The sequence below is a fragment of the Schistocerca nitens genome, chromosome 4 (assembly GCF_023898315.1).
Source record: "Schistocerca nitens isolate TAMUIC-IGC-003100 chromosome 4, iqSchNite1.1, whole genome shotgun sequence".
Classification (NCBI taxonomy): domain Eukaryota; kingdom Metazoa; phylum Arthropoda; class Insecta; order Orthoptera; family Acrididae; genus Schistocerca; species Schistocerca nitens.
The window spans coordinates 505,781,123-505,801,607 of NC_064617.1; the positions used below are offsets into that span (position 1 = coordinate 505,781,123).

The 20,485-nt window shown below is 44.3% G+C and overlaps 1 protein-coding gene and 2 non-coding genes across 3 annotated transcripts; all 3 read right to left on the minus strand.

The window, feature by feature from the left end:
• Positions 1–4,817: 4,817 nt before the first annotated feature.
• LOC126252685 (adult cuticle protein 1-like) lies at positions 4,818–8,566 on the minus strand. The gene is made up of 2 exons (XM_049953588.1): positions 8,517–8,566; positions 4,818–5,412 (listed from the first exon to the last, which is right to left on the minus strand). Exons 1-2 carry the CDS (start codon positions 8,529–8,531, stop codon positions 5,167–5,169), a joined length of 261 nt encoding a protein of 86 aa, XP_049809545.1. The 5' UTR covers positions 8,532–8,566; the 3' UTR covers positions 4,818–5,166.
• Positions 7,152–7,226, minus strand: Trnat-ugu (transfer RNA threonine (anticodon UGU)). Its single transcript has one exon. It is a non-coding gene; the product is annotated as a tRNA-Thr (tRNA).
• On the minus strand, positions 7,559–7,633 carry Trnat-ugu (transfer RNA threonine (anticodon UGU)). The gene has a single exon. It is a non-coding gene; the product is annotated as a tRNA-Thr (tRNA).
• Positions 8,567–20,485: the final 11,919 nt, after the last annotated feature.

Here is a 20,485-nt window from a genome sequence, read left to right on the forward strand (position 1 = left end):
GCAGCCCTCTGTCCCCTCTGGTGGCTAACTATTTTATGGAGGATTTTGAGGAAAGAGCACTTAAATCAGCGGTTTTAAGGAAACTGTTTTTTGGAGATACATCGATGATACTTTCATAGAGTGGCCCCACGGAGAAGAAAAGTTAATGGAGTTTTTTCATTATCTTAACTCCATCCATGAGAATATTCGATTTACTATGGAACTAGAGAAAGATGGTTGTCTTCCATTCCTGGATGTTTTGGTTAAACGGAAGAGTGACGGCTCGGTGGGAAATTCTGTTTATCGTAAACCCACTCACACTGATTTGTACTTCCATTCTTCAAGTTGCCATCACCCATCCCAAACCATGAGTGTGCTTAAAACCCTTGAGCACAGGACACATACGGTGTCGGATGCAAGGAATTTGCCTAAGGAACTTGCACATTTAAGGACGGTGTTCAGAGACAATGGATACTCGTCCTGGCAAGTTAACAGGGCTTTCTCAACTAAAGCCAGGAACCGGGAAGTGAATAAAGAGCCGGCCTGGGTGGCCGAGCGGTTCTAGGCGCTACAGTCTGGAATCGTGCGACCGCTACGGTCGCAGGTTCGAATCCTGCCCCAGGCATGGATGTGTGTGATGTCCTTAGGTTAGTTAGGTTTAAGTAGTTGTAACTTTTAGGGGACTGATGACCTCAGATGTTAAGTCCCATAGTGCTCAGAGCCATTTTGAACAAAACTTCGATTTTGGCCTCAGCAACAATCTTTTGGGACTTCGTTATCAAGGAATCCGTTGAAATACGCATTGCGGAAAATCTAATGAACCGTGACAGTGGTTACCGACTGAATAACGCGTGGACTCCCGTCATCTCCGAAATTTGTTCGAGACGAAGATGCCAGAAGACTTCGATAGCTGCGGCCAGCGACAATACCGACGGCAGCTGAGTCTTGCAGCTCCATCAGCGAGGGCGCTGCCGCTGGGCGGTGTGGTCCTTCTGCCTCCGCGGCTTCAACGCATGCGCGGCAGTACCATCAGCGCACTATATAAGACTGAGCGGAGAACGTCTTCGTCAGTCCTCGTTCGGTTCACCTCAAGATGGCTGGCAGTTGTCCAGCCGAAATATCGTGTAATGAAATTTACGATGACCGGCTGCAAGCCCGAAATTTCTGTTAACAAGGAAAATGATGATTCCTGCAGATACCAATAAATTCATACTTACTAGCTCACACTGTCTGTGTATTCACAGCCTTCTTTCGTTTTACCACTGTTGAAATCCAACCATCAAGCTGGCTAAAGGGGCGATTAGTTTTAGTTTATATTGTTGATACATTTGTTATTTTTAGTATAGAGAAATCCTGCTTTTGAGCTCGCCACATGGCTCGTGCAGACATAGTGTGTGGGACCACGGGCATACTTGTACCACAATATACATTTGTATCCAAACAACTGGAAACTACATTCTAGCATATCACAACGTATAGTGGTAGTGTGGCCTTAAACATGCCACGTAAGTGTTCCTTATGTTAGCATTTTTACAGACCTATTACCTTTTATTTGGTGCCGGCTTAACTCATATGGTGATAATGTTTTCTGTCTGTATGCTCGAAAATGACAAAATGTCGAAATCGCAGTTCCATTAAATATTTTCAATAGCCATAAGCGGAAAGACTACGTTCAACACAAACAGAATCGTTAGTTGGCTAGAAACCCAGTAACATGCAGGGCTTGGACAAAAATATGGAGTTATCGTTTCATGTAGTTGTGAGTGCATTATGTCGGAGCTAAGTGAACTCGAACGTGGGAAAATTGTTGGTAGTCGATTGGCGTGTGCTTCAGTAACCAAAGTATCTACATCTACACACATACTCTACAAGCTACCGTAAGGTGCGTGGCGGAGTGTACATTCTATCACTACTACTCATTTCCCTTCCTGTTCTATTAGCAAATAGATCGAGGGAAAAACGACTATCCATATGCCCTTATAAGAGCCCTAATTTCTCTTGTCTTATGGTCGTGGCCATTACGCGAAATGTAAGTTGGTGGCAGTAGGATCGTCCTGCAATCAGCTTCAGATGTCGGCTCTCTAAATATTCTCAGTAGCGTTCCTCGAAGAGAATGTCGCCTACCCTCCAGGGTTTCCCATTTGTTCCCGAAGCGTCTCCGTAATTCATGTGTGTTGATCGAACCTACTGGTAACAAATCTAGCAGCCCACCTCTGAATGCTTCGGTGTTTTCCTTTAATCGACCATATGGAGAAGTGTTTGGTGTTTCAGGGGCACCATATCTAAAAATTATACCACAAAAAGGGAAAGCGACAAAATATAGGGAAAACGACAAGATATCATCTGCTAAATCACAACGCGAACGAAATCGTGTGTTGAGTGATCGTCACGAACATTCATTGGAGAGGATTGTGACCAAAAATAAGAAGATGAGACTTGCAAAAGTAACTGCAGAACTAAAGGCCAGTTCGGTTGGCTGATCAGACTCATCCCATGGTCCAAAGTTTGTTCCCCAATGGTGATGCCGTGTTCGAAGAGGAGAGTGCCCCTTACTTGTAGCATCCCCTCTGGCTACCTCAGGCACCAGATCTCAATAGTGCTGAGCCTTTGTGGTTTACTTTGGAGAGACCGGTGAGTGATCACCATCCAACTCCATCGTGGTTGCCTGAACTTCCCACAACTTTCCAGGAAGAACTGTATCAGATACCCTTGAGAAACACAAGATTTGTGCTTATCCGTTCCAAGACGACTGGAAGCTGTTTGGAATTCTAACGGTTTTTTTATGCCTATTTAGACATGGTAATGTGTTGCGTTTTTGGGGTTTTCTTATTTTTGTACGTTCTCTGTAAGGAGTGGAGACCGGGGCACGTTTACACACGGGTCAATTTTAAGCAGAACACTTTTCTTTGAGTTAAAGTTGTAGGCCGGCCGCGGTGGTCTAGCGGTTCTAGGCGCGCAGTCCCGAACCGCGCGACTGCTACGGTCGCAGGTTCGAATCCTGCCTCGGGCATGGATGTGTGTGATGTCCTTAGGTTAGTTAGGTTTAAGTAGTTCTAAGTTCTAGGGGACTGATGACCACAGTAGTTAAGTCCCATAGTGCTCAGAGCCATTTGAACCATTTTGAGTTAAAGTTGTAGCGCAGAGAACATATTTGTGTTTTTGTGGGTAGTGACCAAATTTATTTACTCAAATACCAAACTTCCTTGGGATCATACCTTTTAGAACTGAGAATAGTCTAATATGTGTTCATTTACAGGAGATTATTTTAATTTACAACGTACATTTGCATAATTTAGAAGCCTGAAAGTTACTACTGTAGTTTCGAAATTATTTCAGACCTGTCGATGTAATTACATTTACGCAGTTCTGTTATGGCACGTCTGCGGACTATTTTTCATTGCCATCCCAACTGATATCCAAATCAAGAGAACTTGAAGACAGCCGTAGTTGCAAACATAATCTGAAAAAAAGGGCGCACAGGAGACTAAAAAAACAGAAATTGTTAAAAGTAAGCTATTAAAGCCTAATGAATCTCAGTCTGTAGAAATTAATTCTATGAGGGCAAGGTCTGATAAGGGCAAGAAAAACGTGGACAGGCCTACTTCTGATGTCATTAATCCTGCGGAAAGGTAGGTTTTCTCATGATAACTATCCATGATGTTCATTTCGCTTCCGTTTATGTAGTCTAACATCTTGTATCTCCTCCTTAATCTTCTCTCACAAACCAGTCCTTACAAAGCGTCTGTTAGCAGGCATTCGCGTCTGAACGAATGTCCCATCCTGTTCTTCTTCCTTTCTCTTATAATATGCTGCAGTCTAATAAAGAGATTGAAAATTGCCTTTATATTCACCATTTCAAAAGATACAAACAATCAAAAAGAAATCAAGAGTGTGCTCTGCGCTCGTAGGTAGGACACCGTGCCTTGTACACGTCCACCGCGGCGCTCGGGGTTCACATCACCAAGTTACGACACCTGAAGATGGGCGTGTAAGAGCCCGAAACCGATCGTTAGATAATAAAGGAACTTTACAACTGTAGCGGTATTTTCAGCCTCTGGTATAATGCTCAGTTGAGGATGTTCCTTCAACAGGATTGTTTGTAAGCCGGCCGCTGTGGCCGAGCGGTTCTAGGCGCTTCAGTCAGGAACCGCGCTGCTGCTACGGTCGCAGGTTCGAATCCTGCGTCGGGCATGGATGTGTGTGATGTCCTTAGGTAGTTATAAGTCTAGGGGGCTGATGACCTCAGATGTTGTCCCACAGTGCTTAGCTCCATTTGAACCATTTTTTAGATTGTTTGTAAATTATACTTCATTAACATTTTAAAAGATTATGTAATTTTAAACACGATAAATATAACATAAAATTAAAAATTCTGGTCTCCCCTACTACTTAGGTTTCCAGTTTTATGTGATGATAATGTTTGCTTTAAGTATATCTGCAAATGTCGAAATTGGAATCAGAAAACATATCTTCAACGGCCATAAGGGAAAGACTACATTCAAGAGAAACAGAATCGTTAGTTAGGTAGAAACCTCGGAATGTATCATCTTCTGTGTGACAACATGTGCGAGTTTGAGTACAGAGCTGAAAACTCCTCTTTAATCCCCATACTGACTTGTCAGTATGGCGAGACTCCTAAGCTTGTTTAGCCGATTGAGCCCTACATTGGAAGAAGCACATTAACAAGTACTCTACTACTGTGGATATGTGGTCCACGCAGTTTTAAACTTCTAAGTCAGTCAGCTGACGTAAATTGTTAAAATTATTTGCAGCACGACAGCCTTTTTCCTAGCTTTAAAATGAAATGTTTGTAGGGTGAGCAGAGATAGACTGGCCAGTTATGCATGAAACGTTTTTATTTACAACAGTTACGCAATTAATTTGAGCAAACATTTTTGGTTGTACAAAAGTATGAAAGATGGGTGTTGCAGAGGATCAGGACACGGTCGACTCCCACTGAACGCCGTGCTGGGCGCTGGACCCTCGGGAAGGCTGCGGCTGGTCTTGCAGGGTCGGTGGCTGCCCTCTGGAGAGGCCTCTGCGGCGGTGGTAGACGCCACGGCAGAGGCGCCGCCGAGGTCGGTCGCAGTCTCGGCTTTCGTCCAGAGGCGGTTCTGCTGCCAGCGCGGTGGCGCGGCCGCCGCCGCCGCATCTACCCGTCCGGCCAGCGCGACAGCAGTCTAGTGCTTAGCGGCGTGCCAGGTAGGTGTAGTGCGCGGGGGCGGCGAACAGCGGTGCGTGGGCGGCGGCGACCAGGGGGGCGGCGGGGGCGGCGACCAGGGGGGCGGCGGCGGGCACCGCCACGGGGGCGGCCACCTCGTGGTTGATGGCGTGCGCCGTGTACGAGCTGCCGTAAGGCGCCACCGCGTAGGGCAGCAGACCCGCGAGCGCGCCCGAGCACGCCAGGGACAGCACCAGCAGCACGGCGACAGCCTGCGGACACACGAGGCGGGGCGTTCACTCTATCTGCTGCACCGACGCCCGCTCCTCGCCACTGGAGCTAGAGTTGCGTCTACTGTCTCTTGTTTACCACACATACCACGACATACCGCAAAGTCTTCTGAGCCGTCAGTTCACTATCATCTCGGACAGTACAGAGTTCAAAGGAAGGCCAAACCGCAGATACCCACTCAGTTGGCACTTCGGTGACGGTCGTCCACAATACTCTAGGAGTATGTCGTTTCGTGTATTATTTACAGAAGAATGGAAAGACTGGTTGATCTCGACTTCGAGAAGATCAGTTTGAGTTACGGAGAACTGCAGGAACACGAAAGGCAGTTGACCCTACAACTTATCTTAGAAGGCAGACTGAAGACAAGTACAGCTACACCTGTAGCACTGGCAGTCTGAGGGAAACCTTCCGCTGCGTTGTCCGGAATACACTTTTTGAGACTCTGGAGGTAACAGGAATAAAATACTGGGAGTTATCTGCAACTTGCACGGGAACCAGATTGCAGTTATACGTGTCGAAGCGCGTAAAAATAAGTGAGACAGTGTTGTAGCCTTTCCCCAGTGTAATTCAGTCTTTGTACTGAGCAAGCAGCTTGCAAGAACTGTAGGTTGTAAGTGAACATAAGAACCGCAACTTGATGGACGATTACAATAAGAAGATCGATGGATTGAATCTCCGGAGAAAATTGTGGACAACTTTGAACCGTGTTTGAACGATTTTTGGTAGTAAGCTTCTGATGAACAAATGGGGTCCATCTGACAATTCAGAATATGGTTGCAGGGAAATCCAGTCAATGGATCATTTACTTGTGCGTGATCAGGGTGATCTCAAAGAAATACAGGGGCTCTTCGACTCAGCCATAGAGTGGCTCAAGAACATTTGTAATTTTGTATAGTGTTATAAGAACATATGTAAAGAATATTGTAACTTAGTATAAAGGTATCAGAATATTTTAGTTAATGCACTATGAGATGAATGCTTTTGTAAATACTGAACAAGTAAATAAATAAAATACATAAACAGAGGAAGCAGTAAACCAATTCTGTGGGACTAAGATTTTGCACGTAGCAAGTAACAGAATATAAAAACCTTGCACGTGGCAATTGAAGGTATCGCGAGTTGCATAAAACACTTAGGCATGGGCAGCTGAGTAACCCTGTGCATCAGTTAGAATTAATGAACGACCATAGCGTTTGCTAGAAACGGCCTTGCCGCAGTGGATACAACGGTTTCAGTGAGATCACCGAAGTCAAGCGCTGTCGGCCGTGGCCTTCACTTGGATGGGTAACCATCCAGGCCGCCATGTGCTGTTGCCATTTTTCGGGGTGCACTCAGCCTCGTGATGCCAATTGCGGAGCTACTCGACCGAATAGTAGCGGCTTCGGTCAAGAATACCATCTTACGACCGGGACAGCGGTGTGCTGACCCCACGCCCCTCCTATCCGCATCCTCCACGAGGATGACACGGCGGTCGGATGGTCCCGGTAGGGCCTGAAGACGGCGTATGACTTTTGCTAAGGAGCGTCCTGTATTTGTTTTCCAATCTGACGCACTCTGGCGTAAATGAAAATAACTATCAACAAGGACTAATTACGAAATCCCCTCGAGTGATTCAGAGTGGACGCGGAAAATGCAGATAAGAATAGAAATGATAATTAAATGAACACCCTAGCTGCAAGCAGGCGTTGATACACTTCGTTGGGGACATGTTGAAAATGTGTGCCCCGACCGGGACTCGAACCCGGGATCTCCTGCTTACATGGCAGACGCTCTATCCATCTGAGCCACCGCGGGCACAGAGGATAGTGCGTCTGCAGGGACTTATCCCTTGCACGCTCCCCGTGAGATCCACATTCCCAACATGTCCACAACACTACATTCGTAGTGCGCCTATTAGATGTTTGCCCATCATACTCATTACTCGTGGCAGATTAATCTACCAAGTCCCGTACGAGTTCGGGCATAGCGTGTGCGTTCGCACACAAGAAGGTCAAAGGCCGGGAACCCATATTTTATTTTGACTATATATGACCATGCAGCTTTGCTAGAATAGAAATGATAATTAAATGAACACCCTAGCTGCAAGCAGGCGTTGATACACTTCGTTGGGGACATGTTGAAAATGTGTGCCCCGACCGGGACTCGAACCCGGGATCTCCTGCTTACATGGCAGACGCTCTATCCATCTGAGCCACCGCGGGCACAGAGGATAGTGCGTCTGCAGGGACTTATCCCTTGCACGCTCCCCGTGAGATCCACATTCCCAACATGTCCACAACACTACATTCGTAGTGCGCCTATTAGATGTTTGCCCATGGATAGAGCGTCTGCCATGTAAGCAGGAGATCCCGGGTTCGAGTCCCGGTCGGGGCACACATTTTCAACATGTCCCCAACGAAGTGTATCAACGCCTGCTTGCAGCTAGGGTGTTCATTTAATTATCATTTCTATTCTAGCAAAGCTGCATGGTCATATATAGTTAAAATAAAAAAAAAAAAAAAAAAGCAGATAAGAATGTTTTCGTCAGGGGTGGAGTCTTCATGCTCTATTGGTTACGGAGGCTTCTAATTACCGATATATCATTCGTTTTTATGAAACTCCTTCTCGAATAAGTTGCCACAAACGCAAACAGCACCTACAGCATTTATATTTCCTATCTTTAGTGCTACTCTATAAATAAACTTTAGAAACCTTCAGTTAGGTAGAACTGACGAATAAAATACCTCATACAATCATGGAACAGGCAGAGTGCGTTAAAATGAATAGTACTGAGACAAAACGATTTTTAAAACTTTTTTGTGTTCAAACGCAGACGAAAGTGTGTTTTGAGTGATCGTGATAGACGGGCATTGAAGACGATTGTGATGAAAATTAACAGGACAGCTGGACTACGGAAGAAAGTCAGTTCAATTTCGCGATGGAATTTTTTCTCAGCGTTAGGCCTCCCATACTTTACTCTGAATATAACAAGCGAGTGTGTATTACAAAAATGTAAGATTGTGCTGAGTAAGTTCTTACGATCTGAAGTGTAATTTTACCCTGTTACTTTTGACCCGCCGTGTGACTGGCTGGTCGCCGTACTCACCAGAGAACGGGCCATGGTGAGGTTTGGAAGGTGGTTGTGGTCTGCGGAGATCGCTGACTGAAGTGACGGTCCCAGGCGGCGGCGGCGCTTATATAGGGGCGGGGCGCGTGACGCGCATCCTGAGGCGGCGCCGATTTCTCTGGCCCGCCGCAGCGGCGACACTCCTGCCAGGCGCACGCCACGCCACGCCACGCCACGCCACGCCAGACCTGCGGGCCGGCGGCCGGCGTCACACGGCGCTCCGCCCGCTACGGCGACGCTCACGTTGCGCAAGCAGGAGCTCGCGCGTCACGCCGGCGCGCTTTCTGCCACAGGGTGGCCGTGTCTGCGTGCAGCAGTACTCGGCCCTGCGTCTGTAGTACATGAATAGTACCATGACTGTCTCAAGCAGACCCGGTCGTGAGCATATTTCCTGTGGTTGGCTCTTTAAAAATCCCCTCAGTGAGCGGGCCAGACCTCAAAATATTTTCAAGAGGACATGTTTTTGATAAACAGGCGGAACTCAATTTTGCCTAGTTCCTTATAATAAATTTATAAGGTAAAAATTTTGTACAAATAAATATACTAATTCTATCATTATTACAAAGATTAAAAAAATAAATGAATAATCTTAATAAAAAACCTGAAATAATTATAAAATCAAAATATAAAATAATGAACTAAAACGTAATCTTAAAGATAGCTGGTTTAAAGCTTACTATTATATTTTTAAAAAAATTATAGGTTAATAACTTCAAAGCTTATCCCTTAAACAATAAATAAGTTAATATTTATACTTAAAATATTAAATAAAAACAACTACCTTTAAAAAATTAAAATTTTTCTTAAGAAACTAGATACCTTAGGAAACGATTAATATCTCATTTCTGTAAATAATTTAATAATAATTATGATACATTAACTATAAATTATTTATAAATCAACCCAAATCGAGACAAGTAAAATAAATACTAAAATTTTGATAAACCCTGATACAAAAAGTACAATAAATAAAATCTACTTTAAAAAATTTAAAAAGAATTTCATAAAACATTTACATTACCAATATACTATAATTTTAAAAATCAATTGTATAAAATATACTAAGACAAAAACCAACAAAATTATTTATATTAAATAACTGAATAAACAAAAAATCAATATAATAAAATAAATAATCAAGACGTCCTGATTTGCACATAAAAATTTTCAGTGTGAGTGAAACACTTTACTAATAAGTTAAATCTTGAAGGTACGCATTTCTCAAAAACAGTTTCTTCCAATCAGACTCAGTTTGAGACGTGCATAAGCTGTCGTATGTTCTTCATTGTACGCAACTTATTTGACAGTAGACTCTTACCACAGCAGAAAGTCACATAAAGGTATGCGACCTTAAAAATATGGCATTTAAAAATAATATACTAGGGGCGTTCAAAAAAGTAATGCTGCATATATTTTTCTGAAAACAGATTGATTTTAGTCAGGATTCCAGTACACCCATTCTTTTGGCTACAAAACCCTATAGTTCAATGCGACAGCCTTACGCCACTTCACTGGGGGCGTCTGTTTGCCCGCATGGTACCACTCTACTGGTCGACGTCGGGTCCAGCGTCTTGCTGCATTAATAACCTCCCTATCATCCACGTAGCGCTTCCCGCGGTGTGCATCCTTCATTGGGACAAACAGATAAAAGTGAGAGGGTGCGAGATCTGGGCTATAGGCTGGATGAGGAAGAATAGTTAAAATGGTTCAAATGGCTCTGAGCACTATGGGACTCAACATCTGTGGTCATAAGTCCCCTAGAACTTAGAACTACTTAAACCTAACTAACCTAAGGACAGCACACACATCCATTCCCGAGGCAGGATTCGAACCTGCGACCGTAGCGGTCGCGCGGTTCCCGACTGAAGCGGCTAGAACCTCTCGGGCACACCGGTCGGACCCCAATTGGTGGACGTGTGTGTCGGTAGTACCAACAGTGACATTCAGTTGACCAGCGAGGTGTTTGATTGTGATCCGTCGAGTACCTCGAATAAGAGCGTACGCACGTTCCAACATTGCGGGAGTCGCAGATGTGTTGGCAGCCGGGCGGTGCGCGGGAGTTGGGATAGTTTTGCACGACCATGTTGCAATGATGACAAACGTCTCCCCAACGACTGGCTCTGCTTTCGTTTTCTGCCAGCTCTCCGTAGGAATACTGCGAACGTCTAGGAATAACTGCAGCGCTCTGGTTTTCGCAACAGAAACTCAATGACAGCCCTCTGCTTGGCACGCACTTCCCTTACAGACGTCTACATATAGCGCCGCCATATATCGGAACTTCATGAAACTACAGGGGCTGAAGTAGAAATATTTCACGATTTCACACAGCAAATTCCCCATTTTTCAACGGAGACTTACCGAGAAATAAAGGCGTGACATTATTTATTAAACGCCCCTTGAATCTAAGTATACGGGCCAGTCACATATGTTCTGCTTCAACGTTAAATAACGGCTGGCAGATGGCAGGTGATACCACCAGCAGTACAGGTTATACAAAACGTGTCCGCAAAAAATTGCAGTCGTTGTCGTAATGCGGAAACCGTGTGATTTATCTGACGTCCAAAAGGGGATGATTATTTGCTTTCAGGCCAAGGTTGAAGCATTTCCGAAATGCTTGTTAGTAAACTCTGCCACCATGGCTAAACATACTGTGCATGGCAAAACGGCGCTATTCAGAACCGGCGCCGAGGCTATTGTGGTTCACCATGGCCTACAGCTGACAGAACGAACAACGGTTGTGCAGATGTGCACGGGTGAATAGGCGTGTTAACTGTTGAGCAACTGACCGTCCAGATGAACCAAGGAACTATCAACAGTGTCTCCACAACGACCGCTCAGCGGACTTTGCTGCGTATGGGCCTCTGCGGCAGGCGCATGGTTCATGCACCCATGCTGATTGCCTTTTATCGACGAGGAAGGCTGGAATTCGCACGCCAATATTGCAACTGCACGTCCACTGAGTGGCGGCAGGCGGCCCTTTCGGATGATCAAGTTTTATGCTCCATAGGACTGATGACCATTAGCGAGTACGGCGTGCAACGTCTGGAAGCAAACAAGGAGGCAGCCTTGTGATCTGGTGAATGTTTTCGACGCATTTCATGGTGATCTCGTCATTCTGGAAGGTACAGTGGAGCAACACAAGTATGTATCTATCCTTGGAGACTATGTCCACCACTACATGCAAATTTGTTTCCTTGGTACGATTGCAGGCACCAGCAGAATAATGCAACGTGTCACACAGTTCACGGTGTGCGTACACACTTGTTTTGAAGAGCACCAGTGTACGTTTACCATACTTCCATGGCCACTGTACTCCCTGGATTTAACCCCAATCGAGAATCTACTGGACCACCACGATCGAGCTGCTTGTGCCATGGGTTCTCCACTTAGAAATCTTACGCAGCTGCTCGCGGTATAGGAGTCGGCATGGCACCGTATCTCTGTTGATACCTTCCAGAACCTCAATGACTCTCTTCCTCCATGCCTCGCCAAAGGTGGTTATTCACTCTTTTGACAGGTGGTCACGTTAATGTTAATCTACAGTGTATCTGTCACATCTGTTACTTGATTTCCACAAGTCTTATATACACTCCTGGAAATGGAAAAAAGAACACATTGACACCGGTGTGTCAGACCCACCATACTTGCTCCGGACACTGCGAGAGGGCTGTACAAGCAATGATCACACGCACGGCACAGCGGACACACCAGGAACCGCGGTGTTGGCCGTCGAATGGCGCTAGCTGCGCAGCATTTATGCACCGCCGCCGTCAGTGTCAGCCAGTTTGCCGTGGCATACGGAGCTCCATCGCAGTCTTTAACACTGGTAGCATGCCGCGACAGCGTGGACGTGAACCGTATGTGCAGTTGACGGACTTTGAGCGAGGGCGTATAGTGGGCATGCGGGAGGACGGGTGGACGTACCGCCGAATTGCTCAACACGTGGGGCGTGAGGTCTCCACAGTACATCGATGTTGTCGCCAGTGGTCGGCGGAAGGTGCACGTGCCCGTCGACCTGGGACCGGACCGCAGCGACGCACGGATGCACGCCAAGACCGTAGGATCCTACGCAGTGCCGTAGGGGACCGCACCGCCACTTCCCAGCAAATTAGGGACACTGTTGCTCCTGGGGTATCGGCGAGGACCATTCGCAACCGTCTCCATGAAGCTGGGCTACGGTCCCGCACACCGTTAGGCCGTCTTCCGCTCACGCCCCAACATCGTGCAGCCCGCCTCCAGTGGTGTCGCGACAGGCGTGAATGGAGGGACGAATGGAGACGTGTCGTCTTCAGCGATGAGAGTCGCTTCTGCCTTGGTGCCAATGATGGTCGTATGCGTGTTTGGCGCCGTGCAGGTGAGCGCCACAATCAGGACTGCATACGACCGAGGCACACAGGGCCAACACCCGCCATCATGGTGTGGGGAGCGATCTCCTACACTGGCCGTATACCACTGGTGATCGTCGAGGGGACACTGAATAGTGCACGGTACATCCAAACCGTCATCGAACCCATCGTTCTACCATTCCTAGACCGGCAAGGGAACTTGCTGTTCCAACAGGACAATGCACGTCCTCATGTATCCCGTGCCACCCAACGTGCTCTAGAAGGTGTAAGTCAACTACCCTGGCCAGCAAGATCTCCGGATCTGTCCCCCATTGAGCATGTTTGGGACTGGATGAAGCGTCGTCTCACGCGGTCTGCACGTCCAGCACGAACGCTGGTCCAACTGAGGCGCCAGGTGGAAATGGCATGGCAAGCCGTTCCACAGGACTACATCCAGCATCTCTACGATCGTCTCAATGGGAGAATAGCAGCCTGCATTGCTGCGAAAGGTGGATATACACTGCACTAGTGCCGACATTGTGCATGCTCTGTTGCCTGTGTCTATGTGCCTGTGGTTCTGTCAGTGTGATCATGTGATGTATCTGACCCCAGGAATGTGTCAATAAAGTTTCCCCTTCCTGGGACAATGAATTCACGGTGTTCTTACTTCAATTTCCAGGAGTGTACTTTGTACCAAGTTTAACTGTCGTAGATGTAATAGCTTCAGAGAAAATTGTAACTAAAACTAAAATTTTCTTACTTTCGGAATATTCTTTTTAAAGTTTTTGATACGCTCTGTTCAACCCGTGTGTAAAGTTAAAACGCGCCAGGTCATCTTTGAGGGTTTCTGTATCCTCCAGCCATCGTTCGGGACCTTCTTTTGAATTTTAGCCCCTTTTGTCAGTGGTGAAACCCTCAGATGGTCAAGTGACGGAAACACCCTGGGTTCTATGGCCGTATCACTGAATAGATGTAGCCTGCTGACTGAGGCATCGTTGAAACACAACACTGCGTCCATGATACCAGTTTAGGGTTTTGAGGCATACAGTTACTATTTTACAAGTGTTCCCACAGACAGCTATTTTTCTTTGGGACTTCAAGTTCATTATCGAATGCATTTAGCAAGTTTTGACATGCTGGCGACGCATATGTGTCGGAACTGCTTACCTCAGACTTGAACTGTGTATGTCTTCAATGGCCTAATGGGAAATATGTGCATGATGGCAGACATCCTCCCATTCATAGAATTTTGCCTGTTGCGCATCAGGTAAATTTTCTTATGATCGGTTGGCAACATACGGCACGTGGTTCCCAAAGTCAGTTTTGGTATAGCTAGACAAAGAGATACCTGACTTTCTTACAGTGTCATATCTGTGGTATGTGTAGTGTTATTTATGTTTATACAATTGTTTCGGCCTTTGTGTGAATAGAACCTGTCGGCTTTTCCTCTCACACGCCACGTTTCCAGCCAAGGTCCAACAGTTCTGAGTGCAGCCTGAAGTTGTGAGTTAATGTTTGATGACATACAATCCTGTGGCAGGATAGATGTGTCGACAGTATAGATAGTTACCATCGTGTTACGTGTCACTGGGACATCGTTAACGTAGAGGTTAACCAGCAGGGGCCATAAGATGCTGTCTTGGGGTGCTTCGGCCTGAATAGCGTAAGTTGTTGACTGTTTGCCACGATTGTCAGTGCTGAAAGTTCTGTTCGTAATATGTGAGTGTATGAGACTTCCGAACACATTGGGCAACCTGATCTCCCTACCTATCTCCTTCCCCTCTTCTTGCCATCCATCTCTCTTCCCCTATCTCTACACCTCCCGCCTTCCCTCCTCCTCGTCTTTCTATCAGTTCCTTCCTCTCCTCTCTCTGTTCATCATTTCCTGCCCCCTGTCTCTGTTCATCCTTCCCTGCTCCCTGACTCCTGCTCCCTTCATCCTGCTCCCTCTCCCCCTTAGTGTCCCCCCCCCCCATCCTCTATCCATCTATACCATATCCCAGCCATGCCTATCTGATGTGCAGAGTCCCTGTAAAACAGATCGACAAAGCAGATCGATACTACTCCAACACAACGTACATGTCGTAAAATGCAGCCTACACATCAGGGGCCGGAGCCCCGTTTCTTGTCCGTCATGTGAAGGCTGTCATAGAATTCAGGGTGGTAAGGCAGACCGATATTAATCCCACACAATCTGCCTATCATACAGGGCGAGAAGATCCTGGGCCTACTGTCATACACATATAGACTCTGCTCTAAACGGTATTTATAGAGATTTGCTGACACTGACTTTAGACCTCCTACCTATGTCATGTTATGTCTGTCATTAAAAGTGTATAGTGATGCACACGTATTCTATTCAGATGAAATAAATAAGAGGTTGTTGTTGTTGTGGTGGTGATCTTCAGTCCGAAATTTTGGTTGATGCAGCACTCCACGTTGGTCTACCCTCTGCAAGCATCTTTATATCTGAATAATTGCTGCAGTCTATATCCATTTGAGCCTACTTACTGTATTCGTCTCTTAGTTTCCCTATACAGTTTTAATCCCCAATGTTCCTAGTGCCACAACTCGACGTGGCGTGAACTCAACAAGTCGATGGAAGTCCACTGCAGAAATATTGAGCCATGCTGCCTCTATAGCCGTCCATAATTGCGAAAGTGTTATCGGTGCACGAACTGACATCTCAATTATGTTCCATAATTTATGGTTGGGATTCATGTCTAACGATCTGATTCGCCAAATCATACGCTATAATTGTCCTGAATGTTCTTCAAACCAATCATGAACAAATGTGACCCAGTAACATGGCGCACTGTCATCCATAAAAATTACATAATTGTTTGTTAACATCAAGGACATAAATGGCTGCTAATGGTCACCAAGTAGCCTGACATAACCATTTCTAGTCAATGGTCAGTTCATTTGGAACAGAGAACCAAATCCATTCCATGTCAACACACCTCACAGCTTGCACAGTGCCTTGTTGACAACTTGTGTCTCTGGCTTCGTGGTGTCTGCGCCACATGTGACCCCACCATCAGTTATTACCAGGCCACGGTTTTTCAATCGTCTGTGGTCCAACCGAAACGGTCACCAGCCTAGGAGAGGAGCTGTAGGCGATGGCGTGGTGTTAGCAAAGGCACTCGCGTCGGTTGTCTGCTGCCATAGCCCACTAACGCCAGATTTCGTTTCACTGTCCTACAGATACGTTCGTCGTATGTTCCACACTGATTTATGCGGTTATTTCACACGGTGCTGCTCATTTTTCATCTCATCAGTCCAACTAATTTTCAGCATCCTTCCGTAGCATAATATTTGAAATGCTCCAATTCTCTTCTTTTCCAGTTTTTACAAAGCCCACGATGAACATCCATACACTGCTCCAAACGAACATTCTCAGAAATTTCTTTCTCACATGAAGATGCATCACTGCACGGCTTTAACCAAGTGCCAATATCTAAAAATGCCAGTATTATAGAGAAGCATGTATGTATGTGTGTACCTTCCATATCTCCTTTTAAGTCACTGGACCGATTTCTACCAAACTTGGTACACATATCACTTGCTGTCTCGAAAGAATCGCTGTGGGGGTAACAACCACCGTCCTATCAATGTGGTGGGGATCAGAGTGAAAAGAACCGTAGCCCACGACGCGAGAATACCCATACTTAATTCATGTAGTTCTTATGAATGGGAGAACTTAGTTAATGGCAAAACACTTCACAAATAATTTCTAATCTTTACGAAGTTTTTTCTCGTCGATAACCACCACAAAATGATGAAGGGAAAAACAAACTTTAACATTCACTACATTTCTGATGTTCACCCATTGAAATTGTTGCATCATGGATGGCGTTGAAATTTGTTACGTCTTTGCTACTAATTCCATTCGCAAACGGCATCCACATTTTCCGCTGAATGCAGCTGCAGGACTATATTATTCTAAGACACATAGCTGAGGAAATATGACGTCATAAACGTTGAACAATGTGAAAACAAAACGGAGAAACAGATGAACTATGTGTACTAATATATGTGAAATATGCTAGATACGTGTGAAATATACGTGAAATGTGTGTACACAGGTAAAAGCAATTGAACGATAATAACCAAACAAGATACATGTACTACAAACTATCTGGTAGGAAGTACTTTGGGGGTAAGAACCAGAAACCTTCTATTGGGATAGGTTGATAACATGGAGGAAGAATGGGGTAGAAGAGATGGGCACAGATAGGAGGAAGGAAGACATGGACAGAGAGAGATGGAGGGGGAAATGGGCAGAAAGGGAACAGGAGGGGCGGGCGGGATTAGCCGAGAGGTGACCTTAGCAGCTAAGTCCAATAAGATTTCACACACATTTGAACATTTTTTTTTTCGGAACAAGAGGATAAGGACGAAGAGAAGGGAGAGTGGGCGGGTGTGGCGAAGGTAGAGGAAAGAGAGATAGACAGAGAAAGGAAAGAGCAAAAGATGGACAGAGAGAGGGGAAGAGGAGACAGAAGGAGAGGTGGAGGACGAGGAGAGGGGAAGACAGATGGGAGGAGGAGATGGACAAAGAGAGGTGGGAGGAGGATATGGACTTAGAGAAGGTGAGGAGGAGATAAAGTGGAGGAATAGGTTGACTTGAGGGGGAGGAGTTGGACAGAGGGGGAAGGAAGAGGTGGACAAAAGGCTGAGGAGCAGATACACTGAGAGACGGGGGAAGGAGATGGATAGAGAGAGCAGGTGGAGGAGATGGACAAGGAGAGGGGAGGAAGGAGATGGACTAATAAAATATTGGAATAAAACATACTTAGGCAACACCGAGTATTCAGCTAGTAAGAAAAATAAACTATGTTACAATAAAGTACTGAATGCGAAACAGCAGACCTGTTAAACCACTTGCATCGTCTGCGCAAGTCGAACAATTGAAAGACAATCGAGATGGCAATATTTATTTAATGAACTGCGATGGAGACTGACTAGCAAACAGAAAGCTTACCACAGAGTTACCCTAGTGGTTAAACGTTTATGTTTCTGTTGTTCACGTGCTGCTACAATATAACTAAAGTCTTCGACTCATGCCGATGGTAAAAGTGTTATAAACTCTACGCAGTATAAATGAGATATAAGGAATTACTTATCAATGGATGGTTGTTCTATTTATGGCGAGTCACCGATTTGGCATGCAAAATAATAATGGATGTTCTTCCAATTTGTGAGAAGCATAAATATTTACATTGTTAGACTTTTACAATAGAAATACTTTCGGATGAGGTTCCGGTTATTAATGGAATAGTAAGTGCTTACATGGAATCAGAGACACACGTATTTTTCCATGTGGATCTGTGACTAAGCAGTTCTATAGTGATTATTTCGTTGAAATATATGTGTGTTCTTACAACAGAGCAGGCGTGTTGTTCCTTGAGGATTTACTTATCTAGACCAGTGACGCAGTGGGAATAGATTTGGTAGAAGATATGATTCTTTTCCAGTTGATCTCATAGACATATTCGAAGTATTACATACATACCTATCTCTGTAGGTCCTGTATTGACGTTTACTCAAATATGTAGGTCATTTGGTGCTAAACTTTAGGATGATCTGCATTTTGCATTTATGTTTTTGATTTGAAGATGACTGTGAGAGTCGATACCGATAAGCAGTGAAATTGTTGTGTTACAAAGACCAATTATTAACGTGGAATTATTATTGTTATTATTTATTTCTGATTTTCTTGTTTACGTGATTTTTATATTAACTGGCTGGAGCCACAGTAACATTAGTGTGCTACCCAGTGACATCAGAAAAATGAAATATTGTGGAGTGGTGTTTGCATTTTATTTTTTTGCAAAGTGTTACTTTTGTGTCAGAAAATGCTCACTGAAACTGATTTTAGGTTAGATTTAAAATTTGTTTCGCCACCTGTCAGATAGATACTGCTTTCTGAGCCACTGAAAGCTTTAATAATGGGCAGTCAAGGTAATTTTTCTTCCTAATTTTGTAAGCATGGATCTCACTATTCTTCTCAATTGATGATGTATTATTTATAACGAAATTCATTAGCAAATATATAATTTGTGATGGCGCAGTTAAAGTACCTAACTCATGGTGGAGTTAATTACATGACGGCCATCTGTGAACACCATGTATTATTCTCACTGCCCGCTTTTGTGCAATCAATACTTTCTAAGTGGTGAGATACCTCAGACAACTATTCCATAAAACTCTATTGAGGGGAAATAAGCAAAATATATTAGGAGGTTAATTCAATTGTTTCCAAGATTAGCAATTATACGAACAGCAAAATAGCTGATGTTAATTTTTTTGAGAATCTCGGTAATTTACTTCTTTCAGTTGGAGCTGTCGTCATTATTTACATCCAAAACATTGAAGCATTCTACTCTATTTCCTGACCACTGCTCATGTGCTATATCAGTTGTTGGTATGACTCCATTTGTTGTACAGAACTGAATGGAATGTGTTTTCTCAAAATTGAGGGACTGTCCATGTTTTGAGAAGCATTTGATAATTGTTTGGAAAACATAATTCAAAATCTCCTACACCGCTTTCTATCTAACGTTGTTTATTATAGCAATAGTATGGTGTGCAATAAGTACTTATTCTCTTAGTTGATTGTTAACAAATGTGCACTCAAAAGTGAATCCCGTGGGACTTCTTTTGGTGTTTCTTCCCAGTAAGTAAAACTTTTTACCCGGCAAATGTTATTTTAATTATTCAGCACAGCATTTTGCACTCAAAGCAGTTGTCTGTAAGGTCATGAATTCCATAAAACTTGAATTTTCTCAAAGAGAGTAACATGATCTAGACAATCAGATAACTTGGAAAAACCACAAAAATACCAACTGGGGATGTTTTATTATTTAATGCTTGTACTGTTTGATGAGTGAAAGTTTAAATACCATTCACGGCAACCTTTCTGGAATCCAGACTGTGATATGCCAAGTAAATTGTTTCTATGTAAGTGTGAGACTACTCTTGAATAGATTATTTTTTCTAAAATTTTGGAAAAAAGATATCAATAAGAAAACTGGATGATTGCTGCTTAATTCTTATTTGTCACCTTTCTTATGGTGAAGTTTCACAATTGTATATTGTAACCTGTCTGGAAAAATTCCCTGTGCCAGCGATACATTGTATATACCACTAAAGACTTCGCTTATTAAGTTGGTTCAGAATTCTGCTTGAAATCCCAGCAATACCACATGAACTTCTGCTTTTTAGGCTTTTTAGAAATCCATTAGTTTCAGCGAGGAATGGTGATGCCACTTCTAGCCGCTTAAATTTTTTTTGAATGAGATTTGTAATATATACTCTTCCTTTTTTAACTGATGCATTTAATCTTATTTGTGCTGCTACATTCAGAAGAAGATTGTTAAAAGTACATGCGACTTATGAGTTATCAGTCACAAATTTCCGTTTAGTTTATAAGGTTATGGTATCTTGTACACTGACAGGCTTTCCTGTCTCTTATTTGACAATATCCCATATAGTGTTTATCTTGTTATCTGAAATTATCAATTTCTGTCAGGACATGCAAACTTCTTGACATTTTAATGACTTTCCTGAAAATACTACAGTATTTTTTATACTGCTCAAGTAATGTCGGTTCTTGAC